This window comes from Protopterus annectens, chromosome 12.part0 (genome assembly GCF_019279795.1).
Source record: "Protopterus annectens isolate FY-2018-M chromosome 12.part0, PAN1.0, whole genome shotgun sequence".
Classification (NCBI taxonomy): domain Eukaryota; kingdom Metazoa; phylum Chordata; order Ceratodontiformes; family Protopteridae; genus Protopterus; species Protopterus annectens.
This window is the reverse complement of record NC_056746.1, coordinates 486,424,249-486,448,324: the sequence shown is the minus strand read 5'-3', so window position 1 is coordinate 486,448,324 and position 24,076 is coordinate 486,424,249. Positions and strand designations below refer to the sequence as shown.

The 24,076-nt window shown below is 41.0% G+C and overlaps 1 protein-coding gene across 1 annotated transcript in view; it reads right to left on the bottom strand.

Moving 5' to 3' along the window:
- The window catches only part of FLII (FLII actin remodeling protein), a 945,835-nt gene that overhangs the window by 333,810 nt on the left and 587,949 nt on the right, over positions 1–24,076 (bottom strand). The window contains exon 15 of the mRNA XM_044089594.1: positions 11,517–11,599. Coding sequence (XP_043945529.1) covers positions 11,517–11,599 — 83 coding nt within the window. The remainder of the gene's footprint in view (positions 1–11,516; positions 11,600–24,076) is intronic.

Here is a 24,076-nt window from a genome sequence, read left to right as displayed (position 1 = left end):
TGCATTCTTGTAGCTGCCCGTAGAATGCATTAGTAAAGGATTTTGCAGCTTGGACAGTGTTACCCTCCAGCATGGGGGCTTTGAAACTTTCCACCTCAGTCTTAAGTAACGTGAAGTTTGTTTTGAAAAGTTTTTCATGGTGGCTTTCTTGTCCGGGGGAGGGGGTGGAATATGGATAGCCAAAGTGATTTGTTTATGGTCAGATCTAACCAGCGAGGGGTTGACCTCTGTTGTGGAACACCGGTCGCCCATGTTGGTGATGACCAGGTCCAATATGTTGTCACCTCTGGTGGGAGTGTTGGCCAGTTGAACAAGGGCATTTGAGTTTATAAATTCTAGGAAAGTTGGGCAAGGGAGTTAGTACTTGAGTAGTTCTCCCAGTTAATGTTTGGGTAATTGAAATCACCCAATATTAGGGTGTTTGGTAGGACCTTTATGTTTCCCAGTGTTTCAGAAACCTGAAATGGGGGTCCTGGGACACAGTGGGTGATCTATAGCAAGCTACAATTTGAATTGCAGTTTTGCCCATTGTTAGTTGCAAGTGGATGATCTCTGACGCATCGTGTTGTGCCACTAACCTGGAGGTGTGGGTATCCTTGATGAATATGGATACACCCCCGCCTTTTGTATTTCGGTTTGGGTTCTGTGGCCGAAATGTATAGTATGAGTTGTAACCTGGTAGTACTGGTGTGCTCTCTGGAGCCTTAAACCAGGTTTCTGTTAATGCACATATATCGATTTTCTCCATACTGAGGAGTGCCTCGAGTGCGTGCATTTTGAGGTTTAAACTTCTGGCATTGAGTTGCATTAGCGTCAGTTTTCTGTTACTTGTACTATATACGGTGGTAGGTTTGTCTTCTGAGCCTTGCCTACAAAAGGCACTATGGAGGTAGCAAGAGCCTTGGCAAGTATTCAAAAGCCTAAGGGTGAAAGGTGCAAGCCATCTCTAGCGAAGCAGCGTGGCCTGTCGAGCATGTCATCCCAGGCAGACAGACACTGGATCCCCACTGAATGACACCAAAAACCCATCCAAGTGTTGAAATGGAGAATTTTTTCTTTACACCGTAGTATCATTCTTGGCGAGGGCAGGATGCTGCTTACGGTCAGGGTCATACTGGCCTGCGCTACATGATCAGAGAGCACTTCCATGTCTCTTTTCATGTAGTCCAGGGAGGTACAGCTCAGGTTATATATATACATATATATATATATATATATATATATATACATATATGTGTATATGTGTATGTATATATATATATATATATATATATATATATACACACATACACACACACACACATGTATAACCCGCGGTGGTGGTGCTGCGGTACCGTTGTCGCCTCACAGTAAGACGCTGTCCGGTTCGATTCTCGGCTAGCGCATCTTCTGCATGGAGACATGTGTGAATGGGCATACCTTCGTTGAAGGTTGTGCGTCAGGGCTGGTAACTCGGCACATAAAAACCAACTACCAATCATTAGCGGACCGGAGTATATATATATACATATATATGTGTATATATATATATATATATATATATATATATATATATATATACATATATATATATATATATATATATATATATATATATATATATATATATATATATATATATATATATATATATATATATATATATATATATGTGTATATATGTATATATATATATATATATATATATATATAGATGTATATATGTATATATATATATATATATATATATATAGATGTATATATATATATATATATATATATATATATATATATATATATATATATGTATATATTTATATGATAGATATTCCTGAACCAGTTCATGCGAGGATACATAATTTACAGTTAATTGTTTTTGTTTTAGCTTCATTAATTTTGTATCCTGCAAAGATCTGAAATGGACTCAAAATGTTCCACAACACTACAATGTCTTTTTCTGGTTTTGTCAGGTACAAAATAATATCATCGGCAAACAGAGGCAGATTTTCCTGACTACTATACCAATTATATCCTTGAATTTCTGAGTCCCTTATTTTAATTGCCAATGGTTCTATATATATAATGCAAATAATAAAGGGGAAAGAGAACACCCCTGCCTGGTTCCTCTGCTCAAGCAGAAATTATCAGAGACACCTCTCCCACTTTAATTTTCACCTCCGAGCCCTCGTATATTCTCCTGATCAACCTTATATATTTTTTTCAGGAAATGCAAATGCTTCCATTGCTGCTCATAAAGTCCAAGTTTACTCTGTCAATTACTTACTCAGCAGCAAGACCCACCAACAACAAGGGTGTTTTCTTACATTCTGCTTCCCGCTGGATCATCAATATTCTGTTAATGTTGTCAAATGTTTGCCCCCCTCCACAAAACTGCACTGGTCCATATCTCTCAGTTTTGGCATTCCTTCTGCCATTCTTTTCACTATTACAGACATGAACACTTTACAACCATGGTTTAATACTGAAATGGGCCTTTATGAAGCTGGATCTGATGGATCTTCACCCTCTTTAGGTATCAGCATTACCACCACCTTCTTCCAGGACGGTGGTACTTCTCCTCCTCTCAAGATATTGTTAAACAAAACCTTCCAGATCTTTATCAGTTTTTTTTCTCCTAGCTCCCAAACTTCCACAGGAATACCATCTATTCCTGAGGACTTTCCTGTAGATTGGTTATACATCAGTTTTTATCTCATCTCCTCCTATCCTAACTGCTAGTAATTAAGCCTCAGCTACCTCTTGCCTTGCCATATTTAATTTTTCCATACACATTTCCATTTGTATCTTTTCTTGATTTTCATATTGCTCTGCTTTATAAAGATTCTTTTAATACCTCTACAGGATCTATTGTTACCCTCTTTGTTATAGGCTTCCTATGTCTGGCGACAGCCCTTTCTACTTTCTGTTGCCCGAGTCGTTATGCTAAGTTATTGTGTTCTAGGGTTATTATCAAAAAAACAATTGTTTAACAGCAATCTTTCTAAGCTTATGCATATTATTGAGGTAATCCTTTATTTTCTATTTAGTCTGGGGTATTAAGCTTGCCAAGACCATGGAAGCTGGATAATCTGTGATGTATTTTATGCCTAATTTTTGAAAGATAACTTTTTTAATGGTACCCAGAACACTTATGCAAGTGCCTGGTAATATTGTGTGTGTCCACAGATAAAAATCAGTGAAATTATTTTTAACACACACACGGGTGTATATTAGATCAAAATCTTCTTTCATCGATGGCTTATTCATTACCCCTTATCCATTGAAACTAACTTTAGCAAACTTCAAACTTTTTTAGATGGTGAGTAATCAATTGGCCAACATCACAACTTTGCCTTTTTCCCCCACTATAGTCCAATCTCAGAGTTGGTATATACAGTTTGGCGGGGGAGGGGGCACATCCTCCCACAATGGGGAGTGTGGGGTGCGAAGACCCCCATTGGGTGGGTTTGACTTAGTGCGGTGTGTTTTAATGGGGTAGCAGTAAATTGGTTATTTATCCTGTAAAAAAATTTTCATGTTCGCTGAAGTTAGTTTCGATGGATAGGGATCAATAAATAAGTGATTGATGGCAGATTTCAATTAAATAATATAGACCCCACACACACTGCCTTCTGATAAGCCAAGTCTATCCCGAAATGCACAAATACACAGATGCATGCACACAAACACACACAAAATGCATACCTACCATAAGGCATATCTTTAGGGTGTTGCAGGAAACATGAGCAAAAGCACATAGACAGAGGAAATGCATCCCGACTTCACATAGAAAAAGCCACAGGCAAGAACTGAAATCAAGCCAAGTGTGGTCCAATGGCAAGAATACGCACTGCTACACAGTGACAATAAGCACATGCTTTCATGCACATCCTGCTACTGAAAAACCACCAAAGGTAGCCTACCTATATCATGTGCATGGCCAGCTAGTTACTCTTAAATATACTGCAGTCCTGCATAATGGCAATGCTAATGTTTGTGATGAAAAGTTAATTTAACTATGGCCACCTTGTTACTATTAAATATAATGCAACTCAACTGCCGACACACACACACACACACACACACACACACACACACACACACACACACACACACACACACAGACACACACACACATAAGCATAAGCATAAGCCACAGCAGTTAACAGTTTTATACTGACTTTAGCAAACAATATTAAATGTGACACTATTTCTGCCATGTCAAATCTTTCACTATCCACTAACATACCTCACAAAAATACCTCAATGTTCAAAGCACACCCCAAATTTCACCTCCTATTTTCCTTTTCCCTTGTAACATTTTAATTTTTTTGGTAAATCCTGAAATACACTCAGTCAATAATGCCAGATATGAGTTTGATACATCTTATTGTTCAGAAAATGCATGCTGACTCACATTATCCTCATTCTTTTAACTTAACTGAATTAGAGTAATATTCAAATGTTGTCTCTAATATTGGGAGCTTGTCCCCCAAAAAACTATCAAGAATCTGAGGTCTGTCAATGTTTCTCAAAATTTCTGCTCTGTGGGGATGAATTTGGACCCTTTTTGGGGCCCCAAGCAACACCCCTTTTTTCTTCCCCAGTCCCCCTTTGACACATACACCCCCTCCTCAACCATCTCCCTGCGTCACCTTACTAATGTGTGTTCACCCAACCCTAACCCTCTTATAAAAAGAGAAGGTTTCTAGAATAGCAAGCACTTTTCTGAAGGACATGAAGTCTGAAAATCATGTGACTGTCTTTGTTTAGTGACTGAAATGTACAAATTTCTGCCAGAAAACAACAGATTTTTGAGAAGCTGACCAAAAACATGAGGCAAAAGCAGGGACAGTTGACAGCTATGCCCTCTGCAGAAACACACGCAGACACACGCACACACACACACACACACGCACACGCACACACACACACACACACACACACACACACACACACACACACACGCATACGCACGCACACTCTTCATATGCCTGCTTGAGATCAAATAAATGAATACTTTGATAAATAACAGTCCAGAACTGTACCTAGGCTTGCTGCTGTCCAAACCATCCAATGCAGCCAGATGCACCTCACCCCCATCCTTTGTTCTCTCAGCTTCCTAGATTAAGAATCAGAGATAAAGACTCAAAATCATGAACACCTTTTTAAACAGAGTAAAAATATAAGGCAAATATCTGGACATTCTGCTAAATTCTGAAAAATTGAGAGATATGTATGCCAGCCCAAGAGAAGCTGAGAGAAGACCTGATATCATTATTGGGAGACAGAGACAAGTTCAGTGAAAAACTGTTAATAAAATTAAAGGCTTTGCACTAAAAGTGATTTTTTTGAACAATAACAATTAAACTCCAATGTCTACTGCTGCCAGTGCCACTGCAATTATTAACAGACTCTATGATAAGACTGTAATCCAATTTCACACCTCAATAGTTATAGAAGAAATGCTACAAGGGACAGGATAAAAGTATGAGGCAAAATCAGGGACATTCTGCCAAATGAAGGACAGTTGAGGGAGATATGGCTTGAAATCATGAAAATATACCCCTAAAATTGGTATAGAATACTCCTGTTCTGATTTAGCACAACATTCTGATTTGGAATGTACTGACAAGTCAGAAGAGTACTCTGCAAGGTACCTATTTGTCGGTACAATTTTCTTTCTTTCTTTTTAAAATACTAGTACAGTGGACTGTGGCGTTGATGTACATCTGCAAACCAAACTAGCAGGGAAGGGCAGCCTGCACAAGAAATACGCATCAAGTAATAAACACGAAAGATGGACGAGCATTTATGGCACCTACCTTACTGTTGATTTCGGAGGCAGCTGCACCTAAATCTATGAAAAGAAACTTTGCACACAAATAAAATTCAGCTTATTCAGCTCTACTTGTAAATGATGTACTAATTTACTAACTCCCCAGCTACAATGTCTACCCAGCAGTCTTTGGCTGCATTTACATCAGCTACTTTGCATAAATTGTGTAAACAGGGAGCAAAATGAGAATCTGTGAAGAAAGCAGGAAAAGACAAATCTTGCAAGAGTCACACGTGCATCAAATGGGCCTCACCACTGGGAGCATTTCATCTGCCAGACAGTAACTGCAGTAGAGAGTGCTGCATGGTCCTACTACATGCATGTTTTAGAAAAGATCAGCTACCTCTTCTTTGGTATCTTCTGTCTGTTGCTCAAAGGACAATAACCAAAAACTGGAAAATATCTATTATAGCTCCATTCTTTAAAACTCTAAATATAACTACTATTGCTTACAAAAAAAGAAATTAAAACTATTAAAATGAGATCAAAAGAAACTCCAATTAACTATACATGCTGGATTAAACTGGCACTGTTATCAGACTGGGTACACTTTTTTCTTAGAGGGGTCATTAGCTGCAAGTTAATTGCTCTTAAAGAAAACTGTCTGAAGGATACTTACTGATGTAAGTTAAAGCAATCCAATAATGAGCACTTTAGGATGCAAACACAGCTGTGAGGACTAATTACCTGTGATGCTAGTTCCTATAAGTGCTGCCAGTACTTTTCAGGAGAATTTCCTTAAAAAATATTTTATGGAAAGGTGTTACTTCAGTTTTAATATATATTGTCTTCATAGGTTCATAGAAGGTTACTAGGCCAATGGCCCTAATGCCCATACGATCCTAGCCATATTTATCCCAGTTGCCCCAATTGTTGGTGGTTAGGGGAGTGAAGTTCACACAGTTAAGAGTCTATGGTAGTTAATAACTTCCTCTGTCCAGAACATAGGCGCCACCACAGGAGTTAATTTGCCCTCACCCATCCATTGATGTAAGTTGCGACTGAAGAGGGTCAGGGAGGGGCTCTGTTTCACGTGAATTGGAAACCTGCTCCAGAGAAATGGCAGTCTATGAGAGATGTACCTATCTCTCCAGCATGACCTATTCATGTTAGAGGCTAGGTTAAGATCTCTGGAGCGACTGACCCTTGTGCTGTCTGATTTACGAAAGTGCAGCATTTCAATCAGGGCCGTGTCAGAGACTGCCCTGTAAGCCAGGCACAGAACACCCCTTAGCAACCTGTATCAGATGGAATACAGTAACAGGGCTTTCAGTCTTTCCACATAAGACTTGCTTTGTGTACTCTGTAATTTCTTGGTGATAAACCTCTGTGGTCCTCTCCAACTGTTGCAGGTGTCTGGCGAGGTACATGAAAAAAGGAGGATTGTACTGAATTATTGGTCTGATGAGGACTGAGTATAATGGAATTATAACACAATTAGATCTAAATGCAGGGCCTTTACTTATAAGATGTGCCACATAGAAGGATTTCCTTACTACTGTGGATACATGGTGGTCAAAGTTCAGATTGCTATCAGAAACACAAAAAGGCTGGCAGTAAAATAAAAGGCAAAATGTCCACAAGCAGAAACAATTTTACTGGTAAGCGCTTTCGTTTAGTACAGTCACCAAACTTCATCAGACAAAATCAATTAAAATCAGTACCCTTTTATATCAATTTGCTTACATCACTTAAGTTCAACAGCCAATAGAAAGACTTTACAAGTTTAAAAACACAAACATTTAAAAACTGTAAAAACATTATATAAACACATAATACTACATATACATATATATATATATATATATATATATATATATATATATATATATATATATATACACACACACACACATATATATATATATATATATATATATACATACATATACATACATATATATATTTCAACCCTACTACATTAACTGAAAAAAAAATTATATATATATATACACACACACACATACATACATACACATACACACAACCTCTATTACCCATCATCATAAACTTTTATTTTTAAAAAACTATTAATAGAAATCATTTCATTTTACTCGGGGTGAACCCGCATTTAAATAAATTTGCCACCATGTCTCCTTGTTTTCCAAAATCAGTTTCCATAATACTACTTTATATATTCCAACCCTATTACAGTAACTGAAAAAAAAAAAAAAAAAAATATATATATATATATATATATATATATATATATATATATATATATATATATATATACATACACACAAAATAGATGCATATGTATGTGTGTGTGTGTGTGTATGTATATATATATATATATATATATATATATATATATATATATATATATGTATGTATGTGTGTAGATATATATATATATATATATATATATATATATATATATATATCTACACATACACACATCTATTATCTATCATAAACTTTCATTTTTAAAAAACTATTAATAGAAATCATTTCATTTAACCCAGGGGGATTTATGCACCCAGACAAAGGTGGGGGCATTGTGATAATGCAGTATGATAATTTGTCACCAACTGAGGGTATTTTTATAACTATTGCTGTCAAGGATTTGTTCAGTTGTATACTTCACGAACAGGGTATGGAATGGTTTGCTTTATATTTGTTTGAGGTCATGGGATTTAGCCAACACAAAATCAGTGTTTATTGTCAGCTAATGAATTTAGTTCTGAGATATATTACATACGTTTTGAGGGACATTATTTTAAACAAAAGGAAGGTGAGGCCATGGGGTCTGCATGTGGCCCCATTTTTGCAAATATTATCATGGCATGGTGGGAGAGTAATTTCTTGTATCAGAGTCCCTATTATTCCTATATTAGTATGTATGTAAGATATTTAGATGATTTGTTTGTAGCATGGAAGGGACCCTTATCTGAAATAACCGGGTTCATTACATTAATCAATCAACAGATTTTTTGAAGTTCGCCCATACTGTGAGTTGTGATAATGTAGCCTACCCGGATGTATTGATCTCAAAAAGTGAAAATGGAGAAAGGTTAACATGAACCATTTTCAGGAAACCAACCCACTCCAATACTTATTTGCACTATCTAAGTAGACATCCTATACATGTCAAGCGAGGAGTGGTGAAAGGGTAAATGGTCAGAACAGCACATATGGTCTCTGACCATAATGATTTTCTAGCAGAATGTACTTATATTTCTAGCATGTTTTACAATAGAGGATACTCTCGGAGAATGGTCAACCAGATACGTAATGAAGTAATTGACATGCGTAATCGGGGGTTTTATGCCCCATTACTTGGTGAGCATCACCCTTGGGGTCAGAACAGAGGTGGTGGTCAGTGATACTGGTATTGAGCAAAACATTAGCAGTACATTTGACAACATACGTGTACTTAATCTGCAAGAAGGGAAAAAGAGAGAAATGTTTGTCCCTTTATTACTATTTATCAAAGTAGTAGTAGAGTTGTTAGGGACATTTTGTACAAAAACTGGATCATCAGAATGGATGAAGACCTGGTACAGAAGCTGGGAACTAGCCCTAATGTTGTGTACAGAAGGGGCTTAAACATTAAGAATATTTTGGAGAGACAAGGACAGACTAACAATATACGAAAAATGGTCCACTGTGGTATGTGCAACCAGTGTTGCCATGTGTTTTATGAGTCTAGTGTCAGTATAGGTAAAGTATCCTTGTAAGAGGAAGATATAGTTGTTACTTACAGGGGGTAGTATACATTGCTTTTTGTTTACAATGTCCAGCATTTTATTTTGGAAAGACTCAACACAAGCTATCTCAAAGAATTTACGAACATTTTTATACCTCCCATCACAGGGATACTAACACCTTATATAGACACTTGATTAAATTTCCCTCACATAGTTTTAAATTCCTAGTAGTGTATCAGGTTTCTAGGGACACTCAAGGTGGACCATGGAAATTTATTTTGGAAAACAAGGAGACGTGTTGGCAAATTTATTTAAATGCGGGTTCACCCGCTGGGTTAAATAAAATGATTTCTATTAATAGTTTTTTAAAAATTAAAGTTTATGATAGGTATTAGATGTGTGTGTGTGTGTGTGTGTGTGTGTGTGTGTGTGTGTGTGTGTGTGTGTGTGTGTGTGTGTGTGTATATATATATATTTTTTTTTTCCTTTTTTTTCCCAGTTAATGTAAAAGGGTGGGAATATATACATATAAAGTAGCATTATGTGTTTTTATAACGTTTTTACAATTTTTAAATGTTTGTATTTTTAAATTTTGTAAAGTCTTTCTATTGGTAGCCACTGAACTTAAATGATGTAAGCAAATTGGTATAAAAGGGTACTGAATTTAATTGGTTTGGTCTGATGAAGTTTGGTAACTGCACTAAACGAAAGCACTTACCAATAAAATTGCTTCTGCTTGTGGACGTTTTGCCTTTTTTTCCTACTGCCAGCCTTTTTCTGTTCCTGTTAGTTTTTCCTAGTTCAATGGTGATCAGATTGCTATCAACCCGAGTACTCAGATCATGTATCACTGGGTCTACACTTGGGGGGGGGGGGGTGCTGTCTATAATGTAATTAGCAGGGATGTCAGCTTTCCCAAAGGGAATAATAATGCATTTTTTTGCATTTATCTTTAATCTGTGGCTTTGGCACCAATCATTTGTCTGCAATAACCCTGTCTGCAGTGCATTAACATCACTGGAGGACTTACTGATTGCTCCCAATTTGCATTCATCAGCAAACATGGTCAGCCACAGACCATCCATGTTTGTCTGGACTTCGGAGAAATAAATTCAGAACAGTAAGGGGCTCAGCACAGAAACTTGTGATATGCCACTGGTGACTGGTCTTTTGCTAGAGGTGAAGTCACCCACTTTGACAGTATGTCTCCTCTCAGTGAGGCAGTTGGCTACCCATCAGGCAATGTATAGAGTTAATTCCCAACTGGGAGAGTTTCTCTACAATACCAGAGTGAGGGATTGTGTCAAAAGCCTTGGCTAGGTTAAGATAACATGTACCTACTGTCTCTCCCTCGTCCAGGGCCTTGGTGACTTTCTTGAAGTTAACCATGTTTAACAGGCATGATCTACCTTTAATGAAGCAAAAATGGGTTGGGTCCAGAGTTTGAAGATTACCTATGTCCTTGTTAATAAGGTCCATAATGATTCTTTCTATGGCCTTGCAGATGAGGCTAGTCAAGCTTATGGGCCAATAATTCCCAGTGTCGGTTGATGGGCCCATTTTGTGCACTGAGATTACTGCTGCTGTCCTTCATTCTGCCAGAACAAAGCCAGTTTGCAGGCTGTGGTTAAACAGAGATCCAAGTGGATCTGCTAGGTCATGTTTTAAGTTGTTTAAAAGGCAACCTGGGATGTTGTATGGTCTCACTGATGCACTGTTTTTGGCCTTGGAGACTGCCAAGATGACCTGCTCTCTTGAGCTAATAGGCTGAGGAATGGTGGCAGGTATACCTTGAAGGATGCCGGAGAGGTGAAGTTTGCTCCAGATCTGTCAACTAGCAGGTTGACCATTACCACCGGCTGAGTATGAGTGGTACCATCCACAACCAGTTCAAGTGAAGGTATATTGCATGCTTTCATGATTGGTAGTATCTGGCATCTTCTCTGCATTATACAGTTATTCCCTCTTAAATATTTTAATATTTCCAGGAGTAATTGCTTTGCTCTTTACTAGCATGCATTTCAATCATACAACTATTCTCTTACCTGGTGACATACTGAGCGTCTTCCACAGTGTAGAATCCACTGGCTGTTCCTCCTTCGATGTAAGAAATCACGCCATCAAATACCTGTCAGAGATTACCAAAAAATGTCTAGTTATAAGATTACCACCTCTGCAGATGATCAGTCCAACAATGCTGAAAGAGAATCTTTTATCTACAGGAAGGTTTGAAACTTAAGCCTTATCAGTAGTCCCAGTCTAAAACAGATTATGAGAAAAAAGAAGTTATGTCTTACCATAATGTTCGATCTGTGTTTTTGACCTTCACTACTCCTTGACTGTGGGCTCGGTTCCAAGCCTCGGAACTGACTCAGCCATTATTCCAGCTCGCGCCTTCCAAAAACTCTGAACTAGGCACTGTCCATAAGGCTCCTCACCAAATTACTTCAGATCATGTTTGAATAAAATAGTGACAGACAAGAAGTGCTAGATAAAAGACTATTTCTGTGTCCCTATAATGAAGCCAGTCTTTAGGAATATTTAGTCCACCAAGAATTCTAAGGCAGGGGGAAGGAGGGAGGGAATGTCAAGGATTAGTGAAGATCGACAACACAGATGGAACATTATGGCAAGACATAACTTTGTTATATGATGTTTAGAACCTTCAAGTAACCCTTGACTGTGGGACAGAGTCCCTAAATACCTGAATCTTGGGAGGTCTCATGGAAGAATATTACTGAGCACCATTAAGCTGAATGATGCACATCCCATAGAGACCTGGTCCAATTTGTAATGAGGAATAAAGATATCAGGAGATGCCCATGTAGCTGCTGCACAAATATCATCTAAGGAAGCTTTGGCATGAAAAACGGCAAAGCTGCTACAGCTCTCCTTGAATGTGCTTTCACAGACCATGGTGGGTGGAGTCCCCTTCTGTTGTAAACAAAGGTGATACAGTCCCCTAAGCCATTTCACCAAGTTAACCTTAGAAACTGGATTCCCTAAAGTGACTGCAGAAAAGGCAATAAACAGATGGTCAGATTTTCTAATGTCTTTTGTTCTGTGAAGGTAAAAATGTAATGTACATCTAACAAGTGTAAACAGTACTCCCCCTTATTGGAAAAATAAGGAAAAAAGACAGAGAGATGAAATGTTTGACTGATATTTGACTCAAACAACCTTTGGTAAAAAGGAAGGCTTTGTCCAGAGGGAGACCCTGCCCTTATGAAACATCAAATAGGGGGGTTTGCAGGACAAGGCTTGAATTTCTGATATTCTCCTGGCCAAAGTGATAGCTATCAAAAATTAGGTTTTCCAGGATAAGAACTTTACATCACAAGTGGTTGAAGGTTCAAAGAGGGAAAAAAAGCATCGGATTTTCTAGTACTAGGCCTCCTTGCCTCCAGAATGACATCCAAAACTTGTTTACTGAGGTATGGCAACGGAGATATCAGGTAATTAGCCAGGCTGCCAGGTTCAGGGTTTGAAGCTGAGGGTGCAGAATCTGGCCCTCCTGCTGGGACAGTAGGGTAGGGATTTGAGGCAGGTGGCAGCAGTGACACGCTGCGCAAGAGGGAATACACCAGTGTTGGTGTGGCTAGTCTGGTGCAATCCATATCATCCTTGGTTTGTCCTGTTTGATCTTTAGTAGTACCTTGGAGAGGAGAGGCAGAGGAGGAAAGGCATAAACTGACAGATTTTTCCAGGTGAAGGACAGGGCATCCACTTGCAAAGCTTGTTTGTGGGGAGTCCTTGTGCAGAATTTGTCCAATTGGTAGCTCTGGGGGGAGGCAAACAGGTCTATCGCTGGGCTCCCCCATTTGTTTATCAACATGTTGAATGTCTTTGGTTCCAGTTTCTACTAATGTGGGTCCATGAGATTTCTGCTTAGTTCGTCTGCCAGCGTATTTAGCTTTCCTGGCAGGAATTGAGCCTGTAGGTGTACTTGGTAGCTCAAGGCTGTGTTCCACAGAGCCATGGCTAGTCTGCAGAGATGGTATGAGTGGGTTCCCCCCTGCTTGTTTATTTACCACATAACAATGGTGTTGTCTGTCTTTACCATCAATTGCCTTGGAAGAATGTGGTCTTTGAAGGATGTCAGAGCATTCTGTACAGCTAACATTTCTTTTTGATTGATATGCAGGTGCATTTGACTTGGGTTCCATTTGCCCTGAATGCACTTCTCTGTCAAGTGGGCCCCCCATGCATAGTCTGATGCGTCTATTGTTAGGGTTTGGGTGGAAGGGGGTGGAGTGAAAGTCAGTCCCTTGTTTTGGTGGCAGGCTTCTGCCCACCAAAGGAACTCTAACTGTAGGCAAGGTATGATAGGAATCATAGCTTCTAGATCCTGAGAATGTTGACACCATATGCTTTTTAGATACCACTGTAGTTTCCTCATATGCAGTCTTGCATATGGAATTAGGAGAATGCATGAGGCCATGAACCCCAAGGCTTGCAGTATTTGTCTTGGAAGTAGCAGGGTCTTTGTGGCCATTAGTTTGAAGTAAGCTGTCAAATGAACTTGTTTCTCTGGCGTGAGGAAAGCCATCCGGGAAGTTGTGTTCAAGCTTGCTCCCAGGAATACAATTTGTTGACAGGGTACCAGATGTGATTTCTTTTCATTTATGGTGTACCCCAGAGAAGTTAGCACCTTTTGTACAATCTGCCTGAATTAGACAATCGTCCAGGTATGGGCATGTTTGAATATTTCTTTGCCTGCAAAATGCAATGACTGGAGCTAGGCACTTTGTGAATACCCTGTGCGCAGTAGATAAGCCAAAGGGCAGTGCAGAGAGCTGGCAGTGCATGTAACCTGCTTTGAAGCGTAGGTATCTTCTGCAAGATTCCCTGATTGGGATGTGCAGGTAGGCTTCCTTTAAATCCAGTGTTGCCAACCAGGCATCCTTGCCTAACATAGGAAGCAACTGGTGAAGAGTTAGCATCTTGAATTTTGGGATCACCAAAAAAGTGTTTAGGATAGAGAGATCTAGGATAGGATGCCAGGAGTTGTCTTTTCTGGGCACCAGGAAATGCCTTGAGTAGAAACCTTGTCTCCTTTCCTCTTCTGGGACAGTCTGAATAGCCCTTATACTTAAGAGAGCGAGAAGTTGCTTTTGAGCCTCTGCCCACTGATTTGGGGGTAGATCTGGCTAACCGTTTGGGGTTGGTAAAGTGTAAAAGTGGATTCTGTATCCTTGGGAAACTATATTTAAAACTCATTTGTCCTGGGTAATGAGTTCCCAGTTTTTTGTCTGCAGAGCAATCTTTCCCCCCTAAAGGAGCAGTCAGTTGAGAAGGGCTTGCAGGTTTTAAAGTTAAGTCATTGAGACAGTTTACCATAGGGGGGAGTCTTACTACTCCCTGCTTTGGAAGAGGGAGCCCCCTATGGTAAATTGGCGAATTTGGCATTTTTTTATCACATTTCTGGCACCTCTTGAACCCAGAGGTCCCCTTAGGGGGTTTGTCGGCCATGAAAGAAACGAAAGGCCACCTCACAATATAGATACACACACACACACACACACACACACACACACACACACACACACACACACACACACACACACACGGGCTGAGGAAAGAGAACAATCTTTTTTTTTTTCTAAGATAACAGAAAGGAAACAAAAGGAAGGGAAAGGGGTAAAAAATTACCAACAATGGTAAAAGGGAGGTTACCCAAAGGTAAAGGGGATAAGTAGCAACAATGGTACCGTACAGTACCTAATGGTAAAAAGAGAGGAAAAATGCATGCACTCTTCTATAGAAAGTAGAGCAGTGGGTAGAAAAAAAGTAGAACAAAGAACAGAATTTAGCAGATGTTAAGAGAAAAAAAACTAACTTAATAAAAGAAGATAAGTCAAAGCTGAGGCAGTTGAATGAACAGGTCTGGCACTATGAAGCGGCAAATGACATCTGAAGTAATTTGGTGAGCACCATTATGGGTAGTGCCTAGTTCGAGAGTTTTTGGAAGGAGCAAGCTGGAATAATGGCAGAGTTGGTTCCGAGGCTCAGAACCGAGCTCACAGTCAAGGATTACATGAAGACTGACAACATCAGATCTATTTCTAAATACAGTTTCCGTACATCTTACACAAAAAAATCTTCACCTGCACCATCATCTGTATTTTTAAACTTTGAAGTTGAAACAATGACAAAGCCTTCAAGTACAGTTTAACTAGGACTACAAAGACAGCATTGCTGTTATCCCAAGCTGCAAGCTATTCAAAGAAAAAGTACAGTTTTGTACCTACCATAAATGTAGATGTCCGAACTGGATAGCATCTGCAGTCATAACAAGTGGGTTGTCCTGTCGTCAGGCAGCCCTGCAGTCGGCCGGATTCCAAAGTCCGGGTCCGGCTTCGGCTGATGTCGCACTCCACCCGACGTCATCTCTGTTGGTCTTCGGGTATAAAAGCATCAGCCGACGCCATTTTCCTCAGTGTTTCTTGCCCCAGATGCCGGTAGCCCTCTTGCAGGCTAAAATTTGGATAGATGCCAATGTTTCCAAATAGATAGAGGTAAACACAAAAATAAGCATATATGTACATATATACAAACAAATACACCATAAAAGACTCCCCCCCCCCCAACAGCTAGCTATTAGGAGGGTAAACACCCTAGGAGTACCACAGAGGGGAAGGCGGGAGGGTAATCCTGACTGCAGATGCTATCCAGTTCGGACATCTACATTTATGGTAGGTACAAAACTGTACTATGTCCTTCATGGATGCATCTGCAGTCATAACAATGGGTAGAATACCATAGCCAACTAGGGGAGGAGGATAAAAGTAGATTATGGTGTGTTTAGGATCCCTTGCAGTACAGCAGTGGCAAATCCTGCTCGGGATCTGGAGTATAGAGGCAAATTATAATGCTTGGCAAATGTATGCACGGAGGTCCAAGTAGCCGCCTCAATAATGTCTTTGGTTGCCACTCCTCGTAAGAAGGCTGTGGTAGTGGCTGTTGCCCTTGTAGAATGAGGTCTTATGTTCTGTGGAATTGGTTTTCCATGGAAGGAGTAACAGTATCGTATGCAATTTCCTATCCATTTGGAGATTGTCTGTTTGGAAATAGCTTTTCCTTCCCTTCCTGTTGCATAGGCTACAAAAAGTTGGTCAGTCTTTCTGCTATTTTTTGTTCTGTCCAAGTAGTAGCGTAGCTGTCTATGTACATCCAAGGTATGCAGTATTCTTTCCCCTCTGTTTTGTGGGTTGGGAAAGAAGGTAGGGAGGTGGATTGCCTGGTTTAAAGATACTCTGGATACCACCTTGGGCATAAATGTAGGATTAGTCCTCATGGACACTCTATCTTGGTGGAAGATTAGGAAGGGTTGCACTGCCATTAAGGCCTGTAGTTCTGAAACCCTCCTTGCTGAAGTAATTGCCAGTAGGAAAGCAGTTTTCCATGACAGGTGTTGTAGGTCTGCTGTTGCTGCTGGTTCAAAGGGTGATAGTGTCAACTTTTCCAGCACAAAGTTTAAATCCCAAGCTGGTAATGGTGGTTTCCTTGGAGGTTTTACATTCTTGATTCCTCTGAGGAACTGCCTGAGCAAAGGGTGCGAAAAACAGGTGGATCAAAGCTGTATTCTGCTGAAATAGCTGATGCATGTATCTTGATGGAGGAGTAGGACAGGCCTGAATGAAGAAGTTCGCCAGATACTCCAGAATGTTAGGCATATCTATGTTTGACACATCTTTTCCTCTTTCCGTACTCCAAATGACAAACCTTTTCCATTTTCCAGCATAGTTCCTTCTTGTTGAAGGTCTGCGTGCTTCAAGAATAATGTCTTTAACTCTTTGGGAAAGTTCTGGATTAGCTGCTGCTATGTGATGTTCCATGCAGTCAGTTGCAGCGTTTTAGGTTTGGATGTATGATGCTGTAGTTGTTCTGAGTTAACATCAAAGGCATCAGGGTATTGGCCACATATTGTTCGAGACATGCTCTTCAGTAGTGGGTACCAGTGTTGTCTTGGCCAGTTTGGAGCTATCAGGATTATCCTTGGATGTTCTTCCTTGATTTTTAGTAGTACCTTGTGTATCAAAGGAAGAGGTGGGAATGCATATGCTGTTAGGCCTTTCCAGTTGAAGGAGAGTGAGTCCACTTTCCATGCTAGTGGGTGGAATGTCCTTGTGCAGAATTTTTGAGCTGGTGATTGAGAGGTGATGCGAATAGGTCTATCTGTGGCATTCCCATTTCTTTGAGATGGTCTTGAAGATGTCCGGGTGCAGCTTCCATTCGTGGGCATCCGAAGTGGTTCTGCTTAATATGTCTGCTAGAGTATTGTCTTTCCCCGGTACAAATATTGCCTGTAACTGAATGTTGTAGCTGAGTGCCAGGGTCCACAGCTCCAAGGTCATTCTGCATACCCGTATCAATGAGTGCCTCCCTGTTTGTTGATGTACCACATGACTGTGGTGTTGTCTGTCCTTATCATCAACTGGCCCTCTTTGAGGAATGGTTTGAACTTTTGGATTGCCAGTTTTACTGCCAGCATTTCTTTTAGATTGATGTGTAGGTGAAGTTGATCCTGTGTCCACAATCCTTGCACGCATTTGTCCAGCATGTGGGCCGCGGATCCTAGGTCTGAAGCGTCTGTTGTGATGGTCTGGCTTGGTTGACATCTGCGAAAGGGTAGGCCTGGGTTTGACTGGCATGCCTGAGCCCACCATAGGAACTCCTGTTTTAAGCATGGAATTAGTGGGATTTCTGTTTCTAGACTGTGTCTGTGTTGGGACCATAAATTCTTCAGGTACCACTGTAGTTTCCTCATATGTAGTCTGGCAAATGGGACCAAGATTATGCATGATGCCATGAAGCCCAAGGCCTGCAGAACTTTTCTTGCTGTTAACTTGTTCAGTTTTGTTAGTGCCAAGAAGTAAAGAGGAAGTTCTTTTGTTTTTCTGTAGTCAGGAATGCCATTTGTTGTACTGTGTCCAATTCAGCCCAAGAATGTCCTTGTTTGGGATGGTATCAGCCTTGACTTTTGTAAATTGACTGTGTATCCCAGTCCTTGTAGCAAGTAAATGACCCTTTGTAAATCTGTTGTCAGCTTGCTTTTGTTGTCCCCTTGTAGTAGGCAGTCGTCCAGGTATGGGTAAATTTGAATTCCTGTAGTCTGCAATGGGCGATTACTGATGCCAGGCATTTTGTGAATACTCTGGGTGCAGTAGATAAGCCAAAGGGCAATGCTGAGAATTGATAGTGCTCTGATCCTGCAAGAAATCTGAGGTATCTTCTGCAGATTGGTCGAATGGGGACGTGCAGGTATGCCTCCTTGAGATCTAGAGTTACCAGCCAAGACTCCTTGCCCAGCATGGGAAGAAGTTGCTGTAGGGTCAGCATTTTGAATTTTGGGACAATGATGTATGTATTTAAGGTGGACAGGTCGAGAATTGGTCTCCAACTTTTTTCCTTTCTTGGAACTAGGAATAGTCTGGAATAGAACCCCTTTCCTTGTTCGGCTGTTGGCACTCTTTCCACAGCTCTCATGTTTGCTAACTCCATTATCTGGCGTAGAGCCTCTGTTTTTTGATTTGGAGGTAGATTTGGCATTCCTCTTTTGACTGGTAGAGTGTGGAAGTGAAACCGGTAACCTTGATCTATGGTTTGTAAAATCCACTTGTCTTTTGTTATGTAGTGCCAGTTCTTTGAAAATAAGGTTAACTTTCCGCCTAGAGGAGCTGCTATTTGTTCCCTGGTAGGCGGAGTTAGGATTAAGTCACTGTGGTTGTGCTGATGTAGTGGCAGTGGCTGTGTCTGTGCCTCTGTTGTTACCTTGCCACTGTCGTCCTCTGTAGGCCCCGCTCTGGATTGGTTTCTGCCTCTGGAACGTCTATTCCTGCCCCTTTGAAATTTTGTGGAGTCAGGAAAGGACCAATTTTTGGCAGGCCAGTTCCTGCTAAACCTTGGGGGTTGAACCTGCAAGAAATCTTTGACAGTTTGAACAGATTTTGCCTTTTCTTCCATTTTCTTCATAACCTGCTGGGCAGGTGTACCAAACAAACTTGTCTTGTCCATAGGAGCATCTAGCAACTTAGCTTTAACATGATCCGGTAAAGCTTGTTCCTTTAGCCATGCATGCCTTCTTATCACTGTGCCTGTCATGGCTGATCTAAATGAAGCCTCCAGTGCATCATAGCCACATTTTAAGGAATGGTTGCTAACTTGTTGTATGTTATTTACCATCTCTAATACATATTTCTTATCAAGAGATTCATCAGTGGTTAGTTTTTTAGTTAACTGATCAAGCATAAACTCTTGGTATTGTATCATGTGAAACTGACAGTTTAAAGCTCTAGCTGAGAGAGTAGCTGAAGTGTAGACCTTTTTACCCCATCTGTCTAATGACCTTGCTTCCCTTTCAGAAGGAATAGGGTTTTTAGCTGTGGTCGCGGCTACTGCCTTGGGACCCTGGGATATAGTTTCTGGGTCTGCAAGAGGGCCTTGTAAAGGTGGTGATGAGTATCTGGCACCCTGTAAAATCTGTCTGGTTTGGCAGGGGCTGGGGGTAAAGAGTCTGGAGCGGAGCAAACATCATTGAAAGCATCATCCACCACAGAGAGAACAGGAGGTATAGCCAAGGGCCTGTGCTGTGGGAGGTGCAGAAAGGTCCTAAGTCTTTTTCTGGAGTCTGAAAAATCCTGTTGCTGCCATTGGAACTGTTCTCGCATGGCATGCAAGGTTTCCCCAAAGGAGAATTCTTCTGGTGGGGAAGCAGCTGGAATGGATTCTTCAGCATCAGAATCTTCAAAATTGGAGAAGGGAGCCTCTGGCTGGTCAGTTATGTCTGAATCATCAGCAGAATCATCAGAAGACACTGGCTCAGGGGGCTCTGCCCTAGGTCTCTTCTCTGGGGGCTGAGAGGCCCTGTCTGGGTGAGATTGAGATCCTCTAATTAAAGAAATTAAATCTTCTGCCAAAGAAAGCATTTGAGAACTAGAAGAGGGCCTGGATGTGGGGGGTTTAACAGGCACTGATTTAGTAATCTTGGCTGCTTTAGCCCTGGCGAAGGCCTTAATGGACATGGCTGCTGGAGGCCTAGCAGCACCACGTGCTGGGGTAGAGACATCCAAGGGGATGGTGTCTGATAAGTCAACCACCGTAGTGGGTACAATTTCTGAGGTCGATTCAAGAGTTGTAGCAGGGGCCTCAGTTGTAAGAATAGGTTCAGCTGTACTTTGATCAGTTTTCTCGGTTTCGGCCGAAACCGAGACACTTGCGGTTTGCTTTACCGTGGTTTCGCGAAACCGCGGACCGCGAGTGTCGGTCTTTATCTTTGGCGTTTTTGGTAGATTGGGTAGTCGGAGGATCCGACGGCATAATGTACGCAAAATCAGTACCGAAAACTGTTCTGCAAACTCCGACTGACGCCTAAGCGTGTCGGTTGAAAGAGGCACAGGCGAACAGGCTGCTACGTCGTGGGCTGGGCCTAAACAAGGCAGACAGTAAGAGTGGAAATCTTTATGAGGTATTTGTTTCCCACAGGTTAAACAATTGTTAACTTTTTCTGACATCGGCTGAGGCAAGAAAGAGTCCCCAACGGGTACTTAGCTTTAGAAGTCTTGATAGTATTCGGTAGAAGTAATCTCTGGATCCGACCGACCGGCACTTGCGAACAGCTTCTGCTTGAGCCAAGCGGCAAGAAAGACTGAGGAAAATGGCGTCGGCTGATGCTTTTATACCCGAAGACCAACAGAGATGACGTCGGGTGGAGTGCGACATCAGCCGAAGCCGGACCCGGACTTTGGAATCCGGCCGACTGCAGGGCTGCCTGACGACAGGACAACCCACTTGTTATGACTGCAGATGCATCCATGAAGGACATGTCCTTGTTATTAGTAACCTAGAAGAGAAGTCCTCACTGTTAGTAGCCCAGCAACAGTATGTTCAACTGCAGGTGTGTGTTCAAGTATGTTGGAGACACAGCTAATGGAAATAACTCCCAAATCTATGACTTTTATGACAGGCAGAAGAAAGCACCTCTACTGACTGTAAATCATTTCTTGAAGATGGATTATACAGACACCCACCACCAATACCACCACCATCATCATTCACTGCACGAAATACAAAAAATCTGCAAAATATTATAAACTGTATCCATCCGAACCACATAGGGTGGCTTGGGAGATAAAGAGTTATATAGGGAGCCTGTACAACATTACAAAAGGTAGGTGGGACACAAACAGGGTTAAAAAAGATAGGATGGGTTCTAATCATTATATAGGGAACAATGGGGGTCATTCTCATCATTATGGAGAAGGCTACATGGATTCATGCAACTGCAATACAGCAAATAACTAACTTACAAGCCTATATTATGCATGGAAAAGACAGATATTCCACCCAGAGGATGGCACTAAGAGGAAAATGGAGCAACCATAAGAAAAAAGAAGCAACTGTGATATCCATGATAAGCAACTGAAACAAAAGAAACCAAGGGGGGATAAAACAGAGTGCAGCTAAACAGATCTATCACAAAGTAATGCTACAGTTTCAATAAATTACATATTTTATGCACTACAAATTGCAAACAGGACTGATAAAGTGGTAGTTTTTATATTATACATTATGTTGTATGTTTTAAAGTCAAAAAAATCAAAGTAAACTTTATTGTCACTTTGATTCACACAAGTGCGAACCGAGCGAAATTACGTTTCTTCGGACTCTATGTGCATACAATACATAGATTACATTTAACATGATGATGATAAAATTCTATAGACACAGATGACAAATGCAACAATAATAAATACTTGCATTACTGCACTGATTTAACAGATTGTCACTCATTACTAGGTTATTACCTTATTTTCACTGGTAAAATTGCACTTAAGCGAATGATCTAAGGTCTACATTTATATTGCACAGTAAAGACAGTCCAGTATGATTACTGCTGACTTTGCTGTCTGGGTGCGGATAAGACCTTGTTACATATTGCACTTTAGAGACTGTCGCTCATCTAGTCAGAATATAACAGATGAGGCTTTGTGGGCTCTGCTCAAGCAGCTTTATTATGTACAAACACATCAGGATTAAGGCTATTAAGTTCAACTCAAGTAAACTTATCCCATTTGAAGTTTCCTTTTATCTTAGTGATGGTTTCACCAAATGGCTCCCCTCTGGAGGGGAATCTCCTTCAATGGAATCCTCATCTGGAGAATAATTCCAGGGGTGAAGGCTATTTGTGATGAATAGGTGATAGACTCTTCTGAGCAAGAGGAGATTACCTCTTCTTCTTCTTCCTGGGGAATAGAGGAAAGGAGTGAGGCAGCAGAAGTAGGCCTTGGGCTAAGCATTGGAACAGCGGGGGCTGAGAAGGGTGTAGGCCTAAGGGCCATGAAGGCCTGCATCAGGGACTGAGTAAAAGACTGCCAGCCTGGTTGTCCTTCAGGGGGGCTAGATAAATGTTTAGTTTTTTGTTTTCTTTTTAAAGGAGTAGTTTTAGGAGACACTGTAGGCTTCGATTCTGGGGCCTTAGCAAAAGAAGGAAACTTGGATTCCCGAGATCCAGAAGGGCATCTGGTAGACCCTGATTCCCCCTCGACATCGGGAATAACCAATGTCTGAGACATCTCCGTGGATGTGTTGGCCCGCGCTTCGGATACGGGTACCTTGCTAGAGCCGTAGAAGCAGACGACTCTAGTGGATGTCCCTCAACCCCTATATCGGTGGCTGGCAGGGCGTCCGACAACAGAGAGGCAGTGGTGGTAGGCCACGAAACTTTGGCCTTTTTCTTTGGCAGTTCTATCGGCTCGGCCGGTTCCGGATCCATCTTAAAGGGCTAGTTTCTTAAGCCTTTGATTTTCTAAGTACAGATTAAGGGCAGCCAAATGGCTTCTAAGAGTGTTAGGGACGAAGGACTGAGAGATGGTGCAGAAGGTATGGTCATGTTCCTGGCCTAGACAAAAGATGCAACGATCATGGGTGTCCTTAAGCAGAATTTGATGCTCACATCGGCATTTATCCTTTTAGTGGACATTGGCTAAGGTAAAAAAACAGCAAACTAAGCTCAAGAAAGTAACATAAGTAAGACATCCCCAATGGGGTACTTAACTTTGGACATCTTGATAAAGAGGAGCGATGCGATCGATCAGACGTTCAACTGCAGCAGAAAAGTTCTGAGGTCTGTGCATGCAGACATCACATTTAAGGTAGCTGGTTTATGCCCCCATGTGTAACATCCCTCGCACCAAGAGCAACCAAGCTGAAAGCTTTTGTATAGGAGCTGACTTCAGGTTGCTTGAGGCAGAGGATCCTACAGTAACAATACTGCAACATAAGAACAGAAGGACATCTAACTATTACATTCATACATGCTCACTCTCTGGCTGCTCTTCCAAATTGGCACTGAGTATAGCATGTGCTTGCTATTTATATATGCATGTTCAGTCCTTAATCTGCTTCTTAAAGACACAGCACATACACACACACACACACACACACACACACACACACACACACACACACACACACACACACACACACACACACACACACACACACTGTTCTACATCCTCCCTCTGACAAATCAGTCATGCAATGCCAAATAGACATTGGTATTGTCACGCTTTGACCTCTCAAGTAATTGCTTTGCATTCTGCAC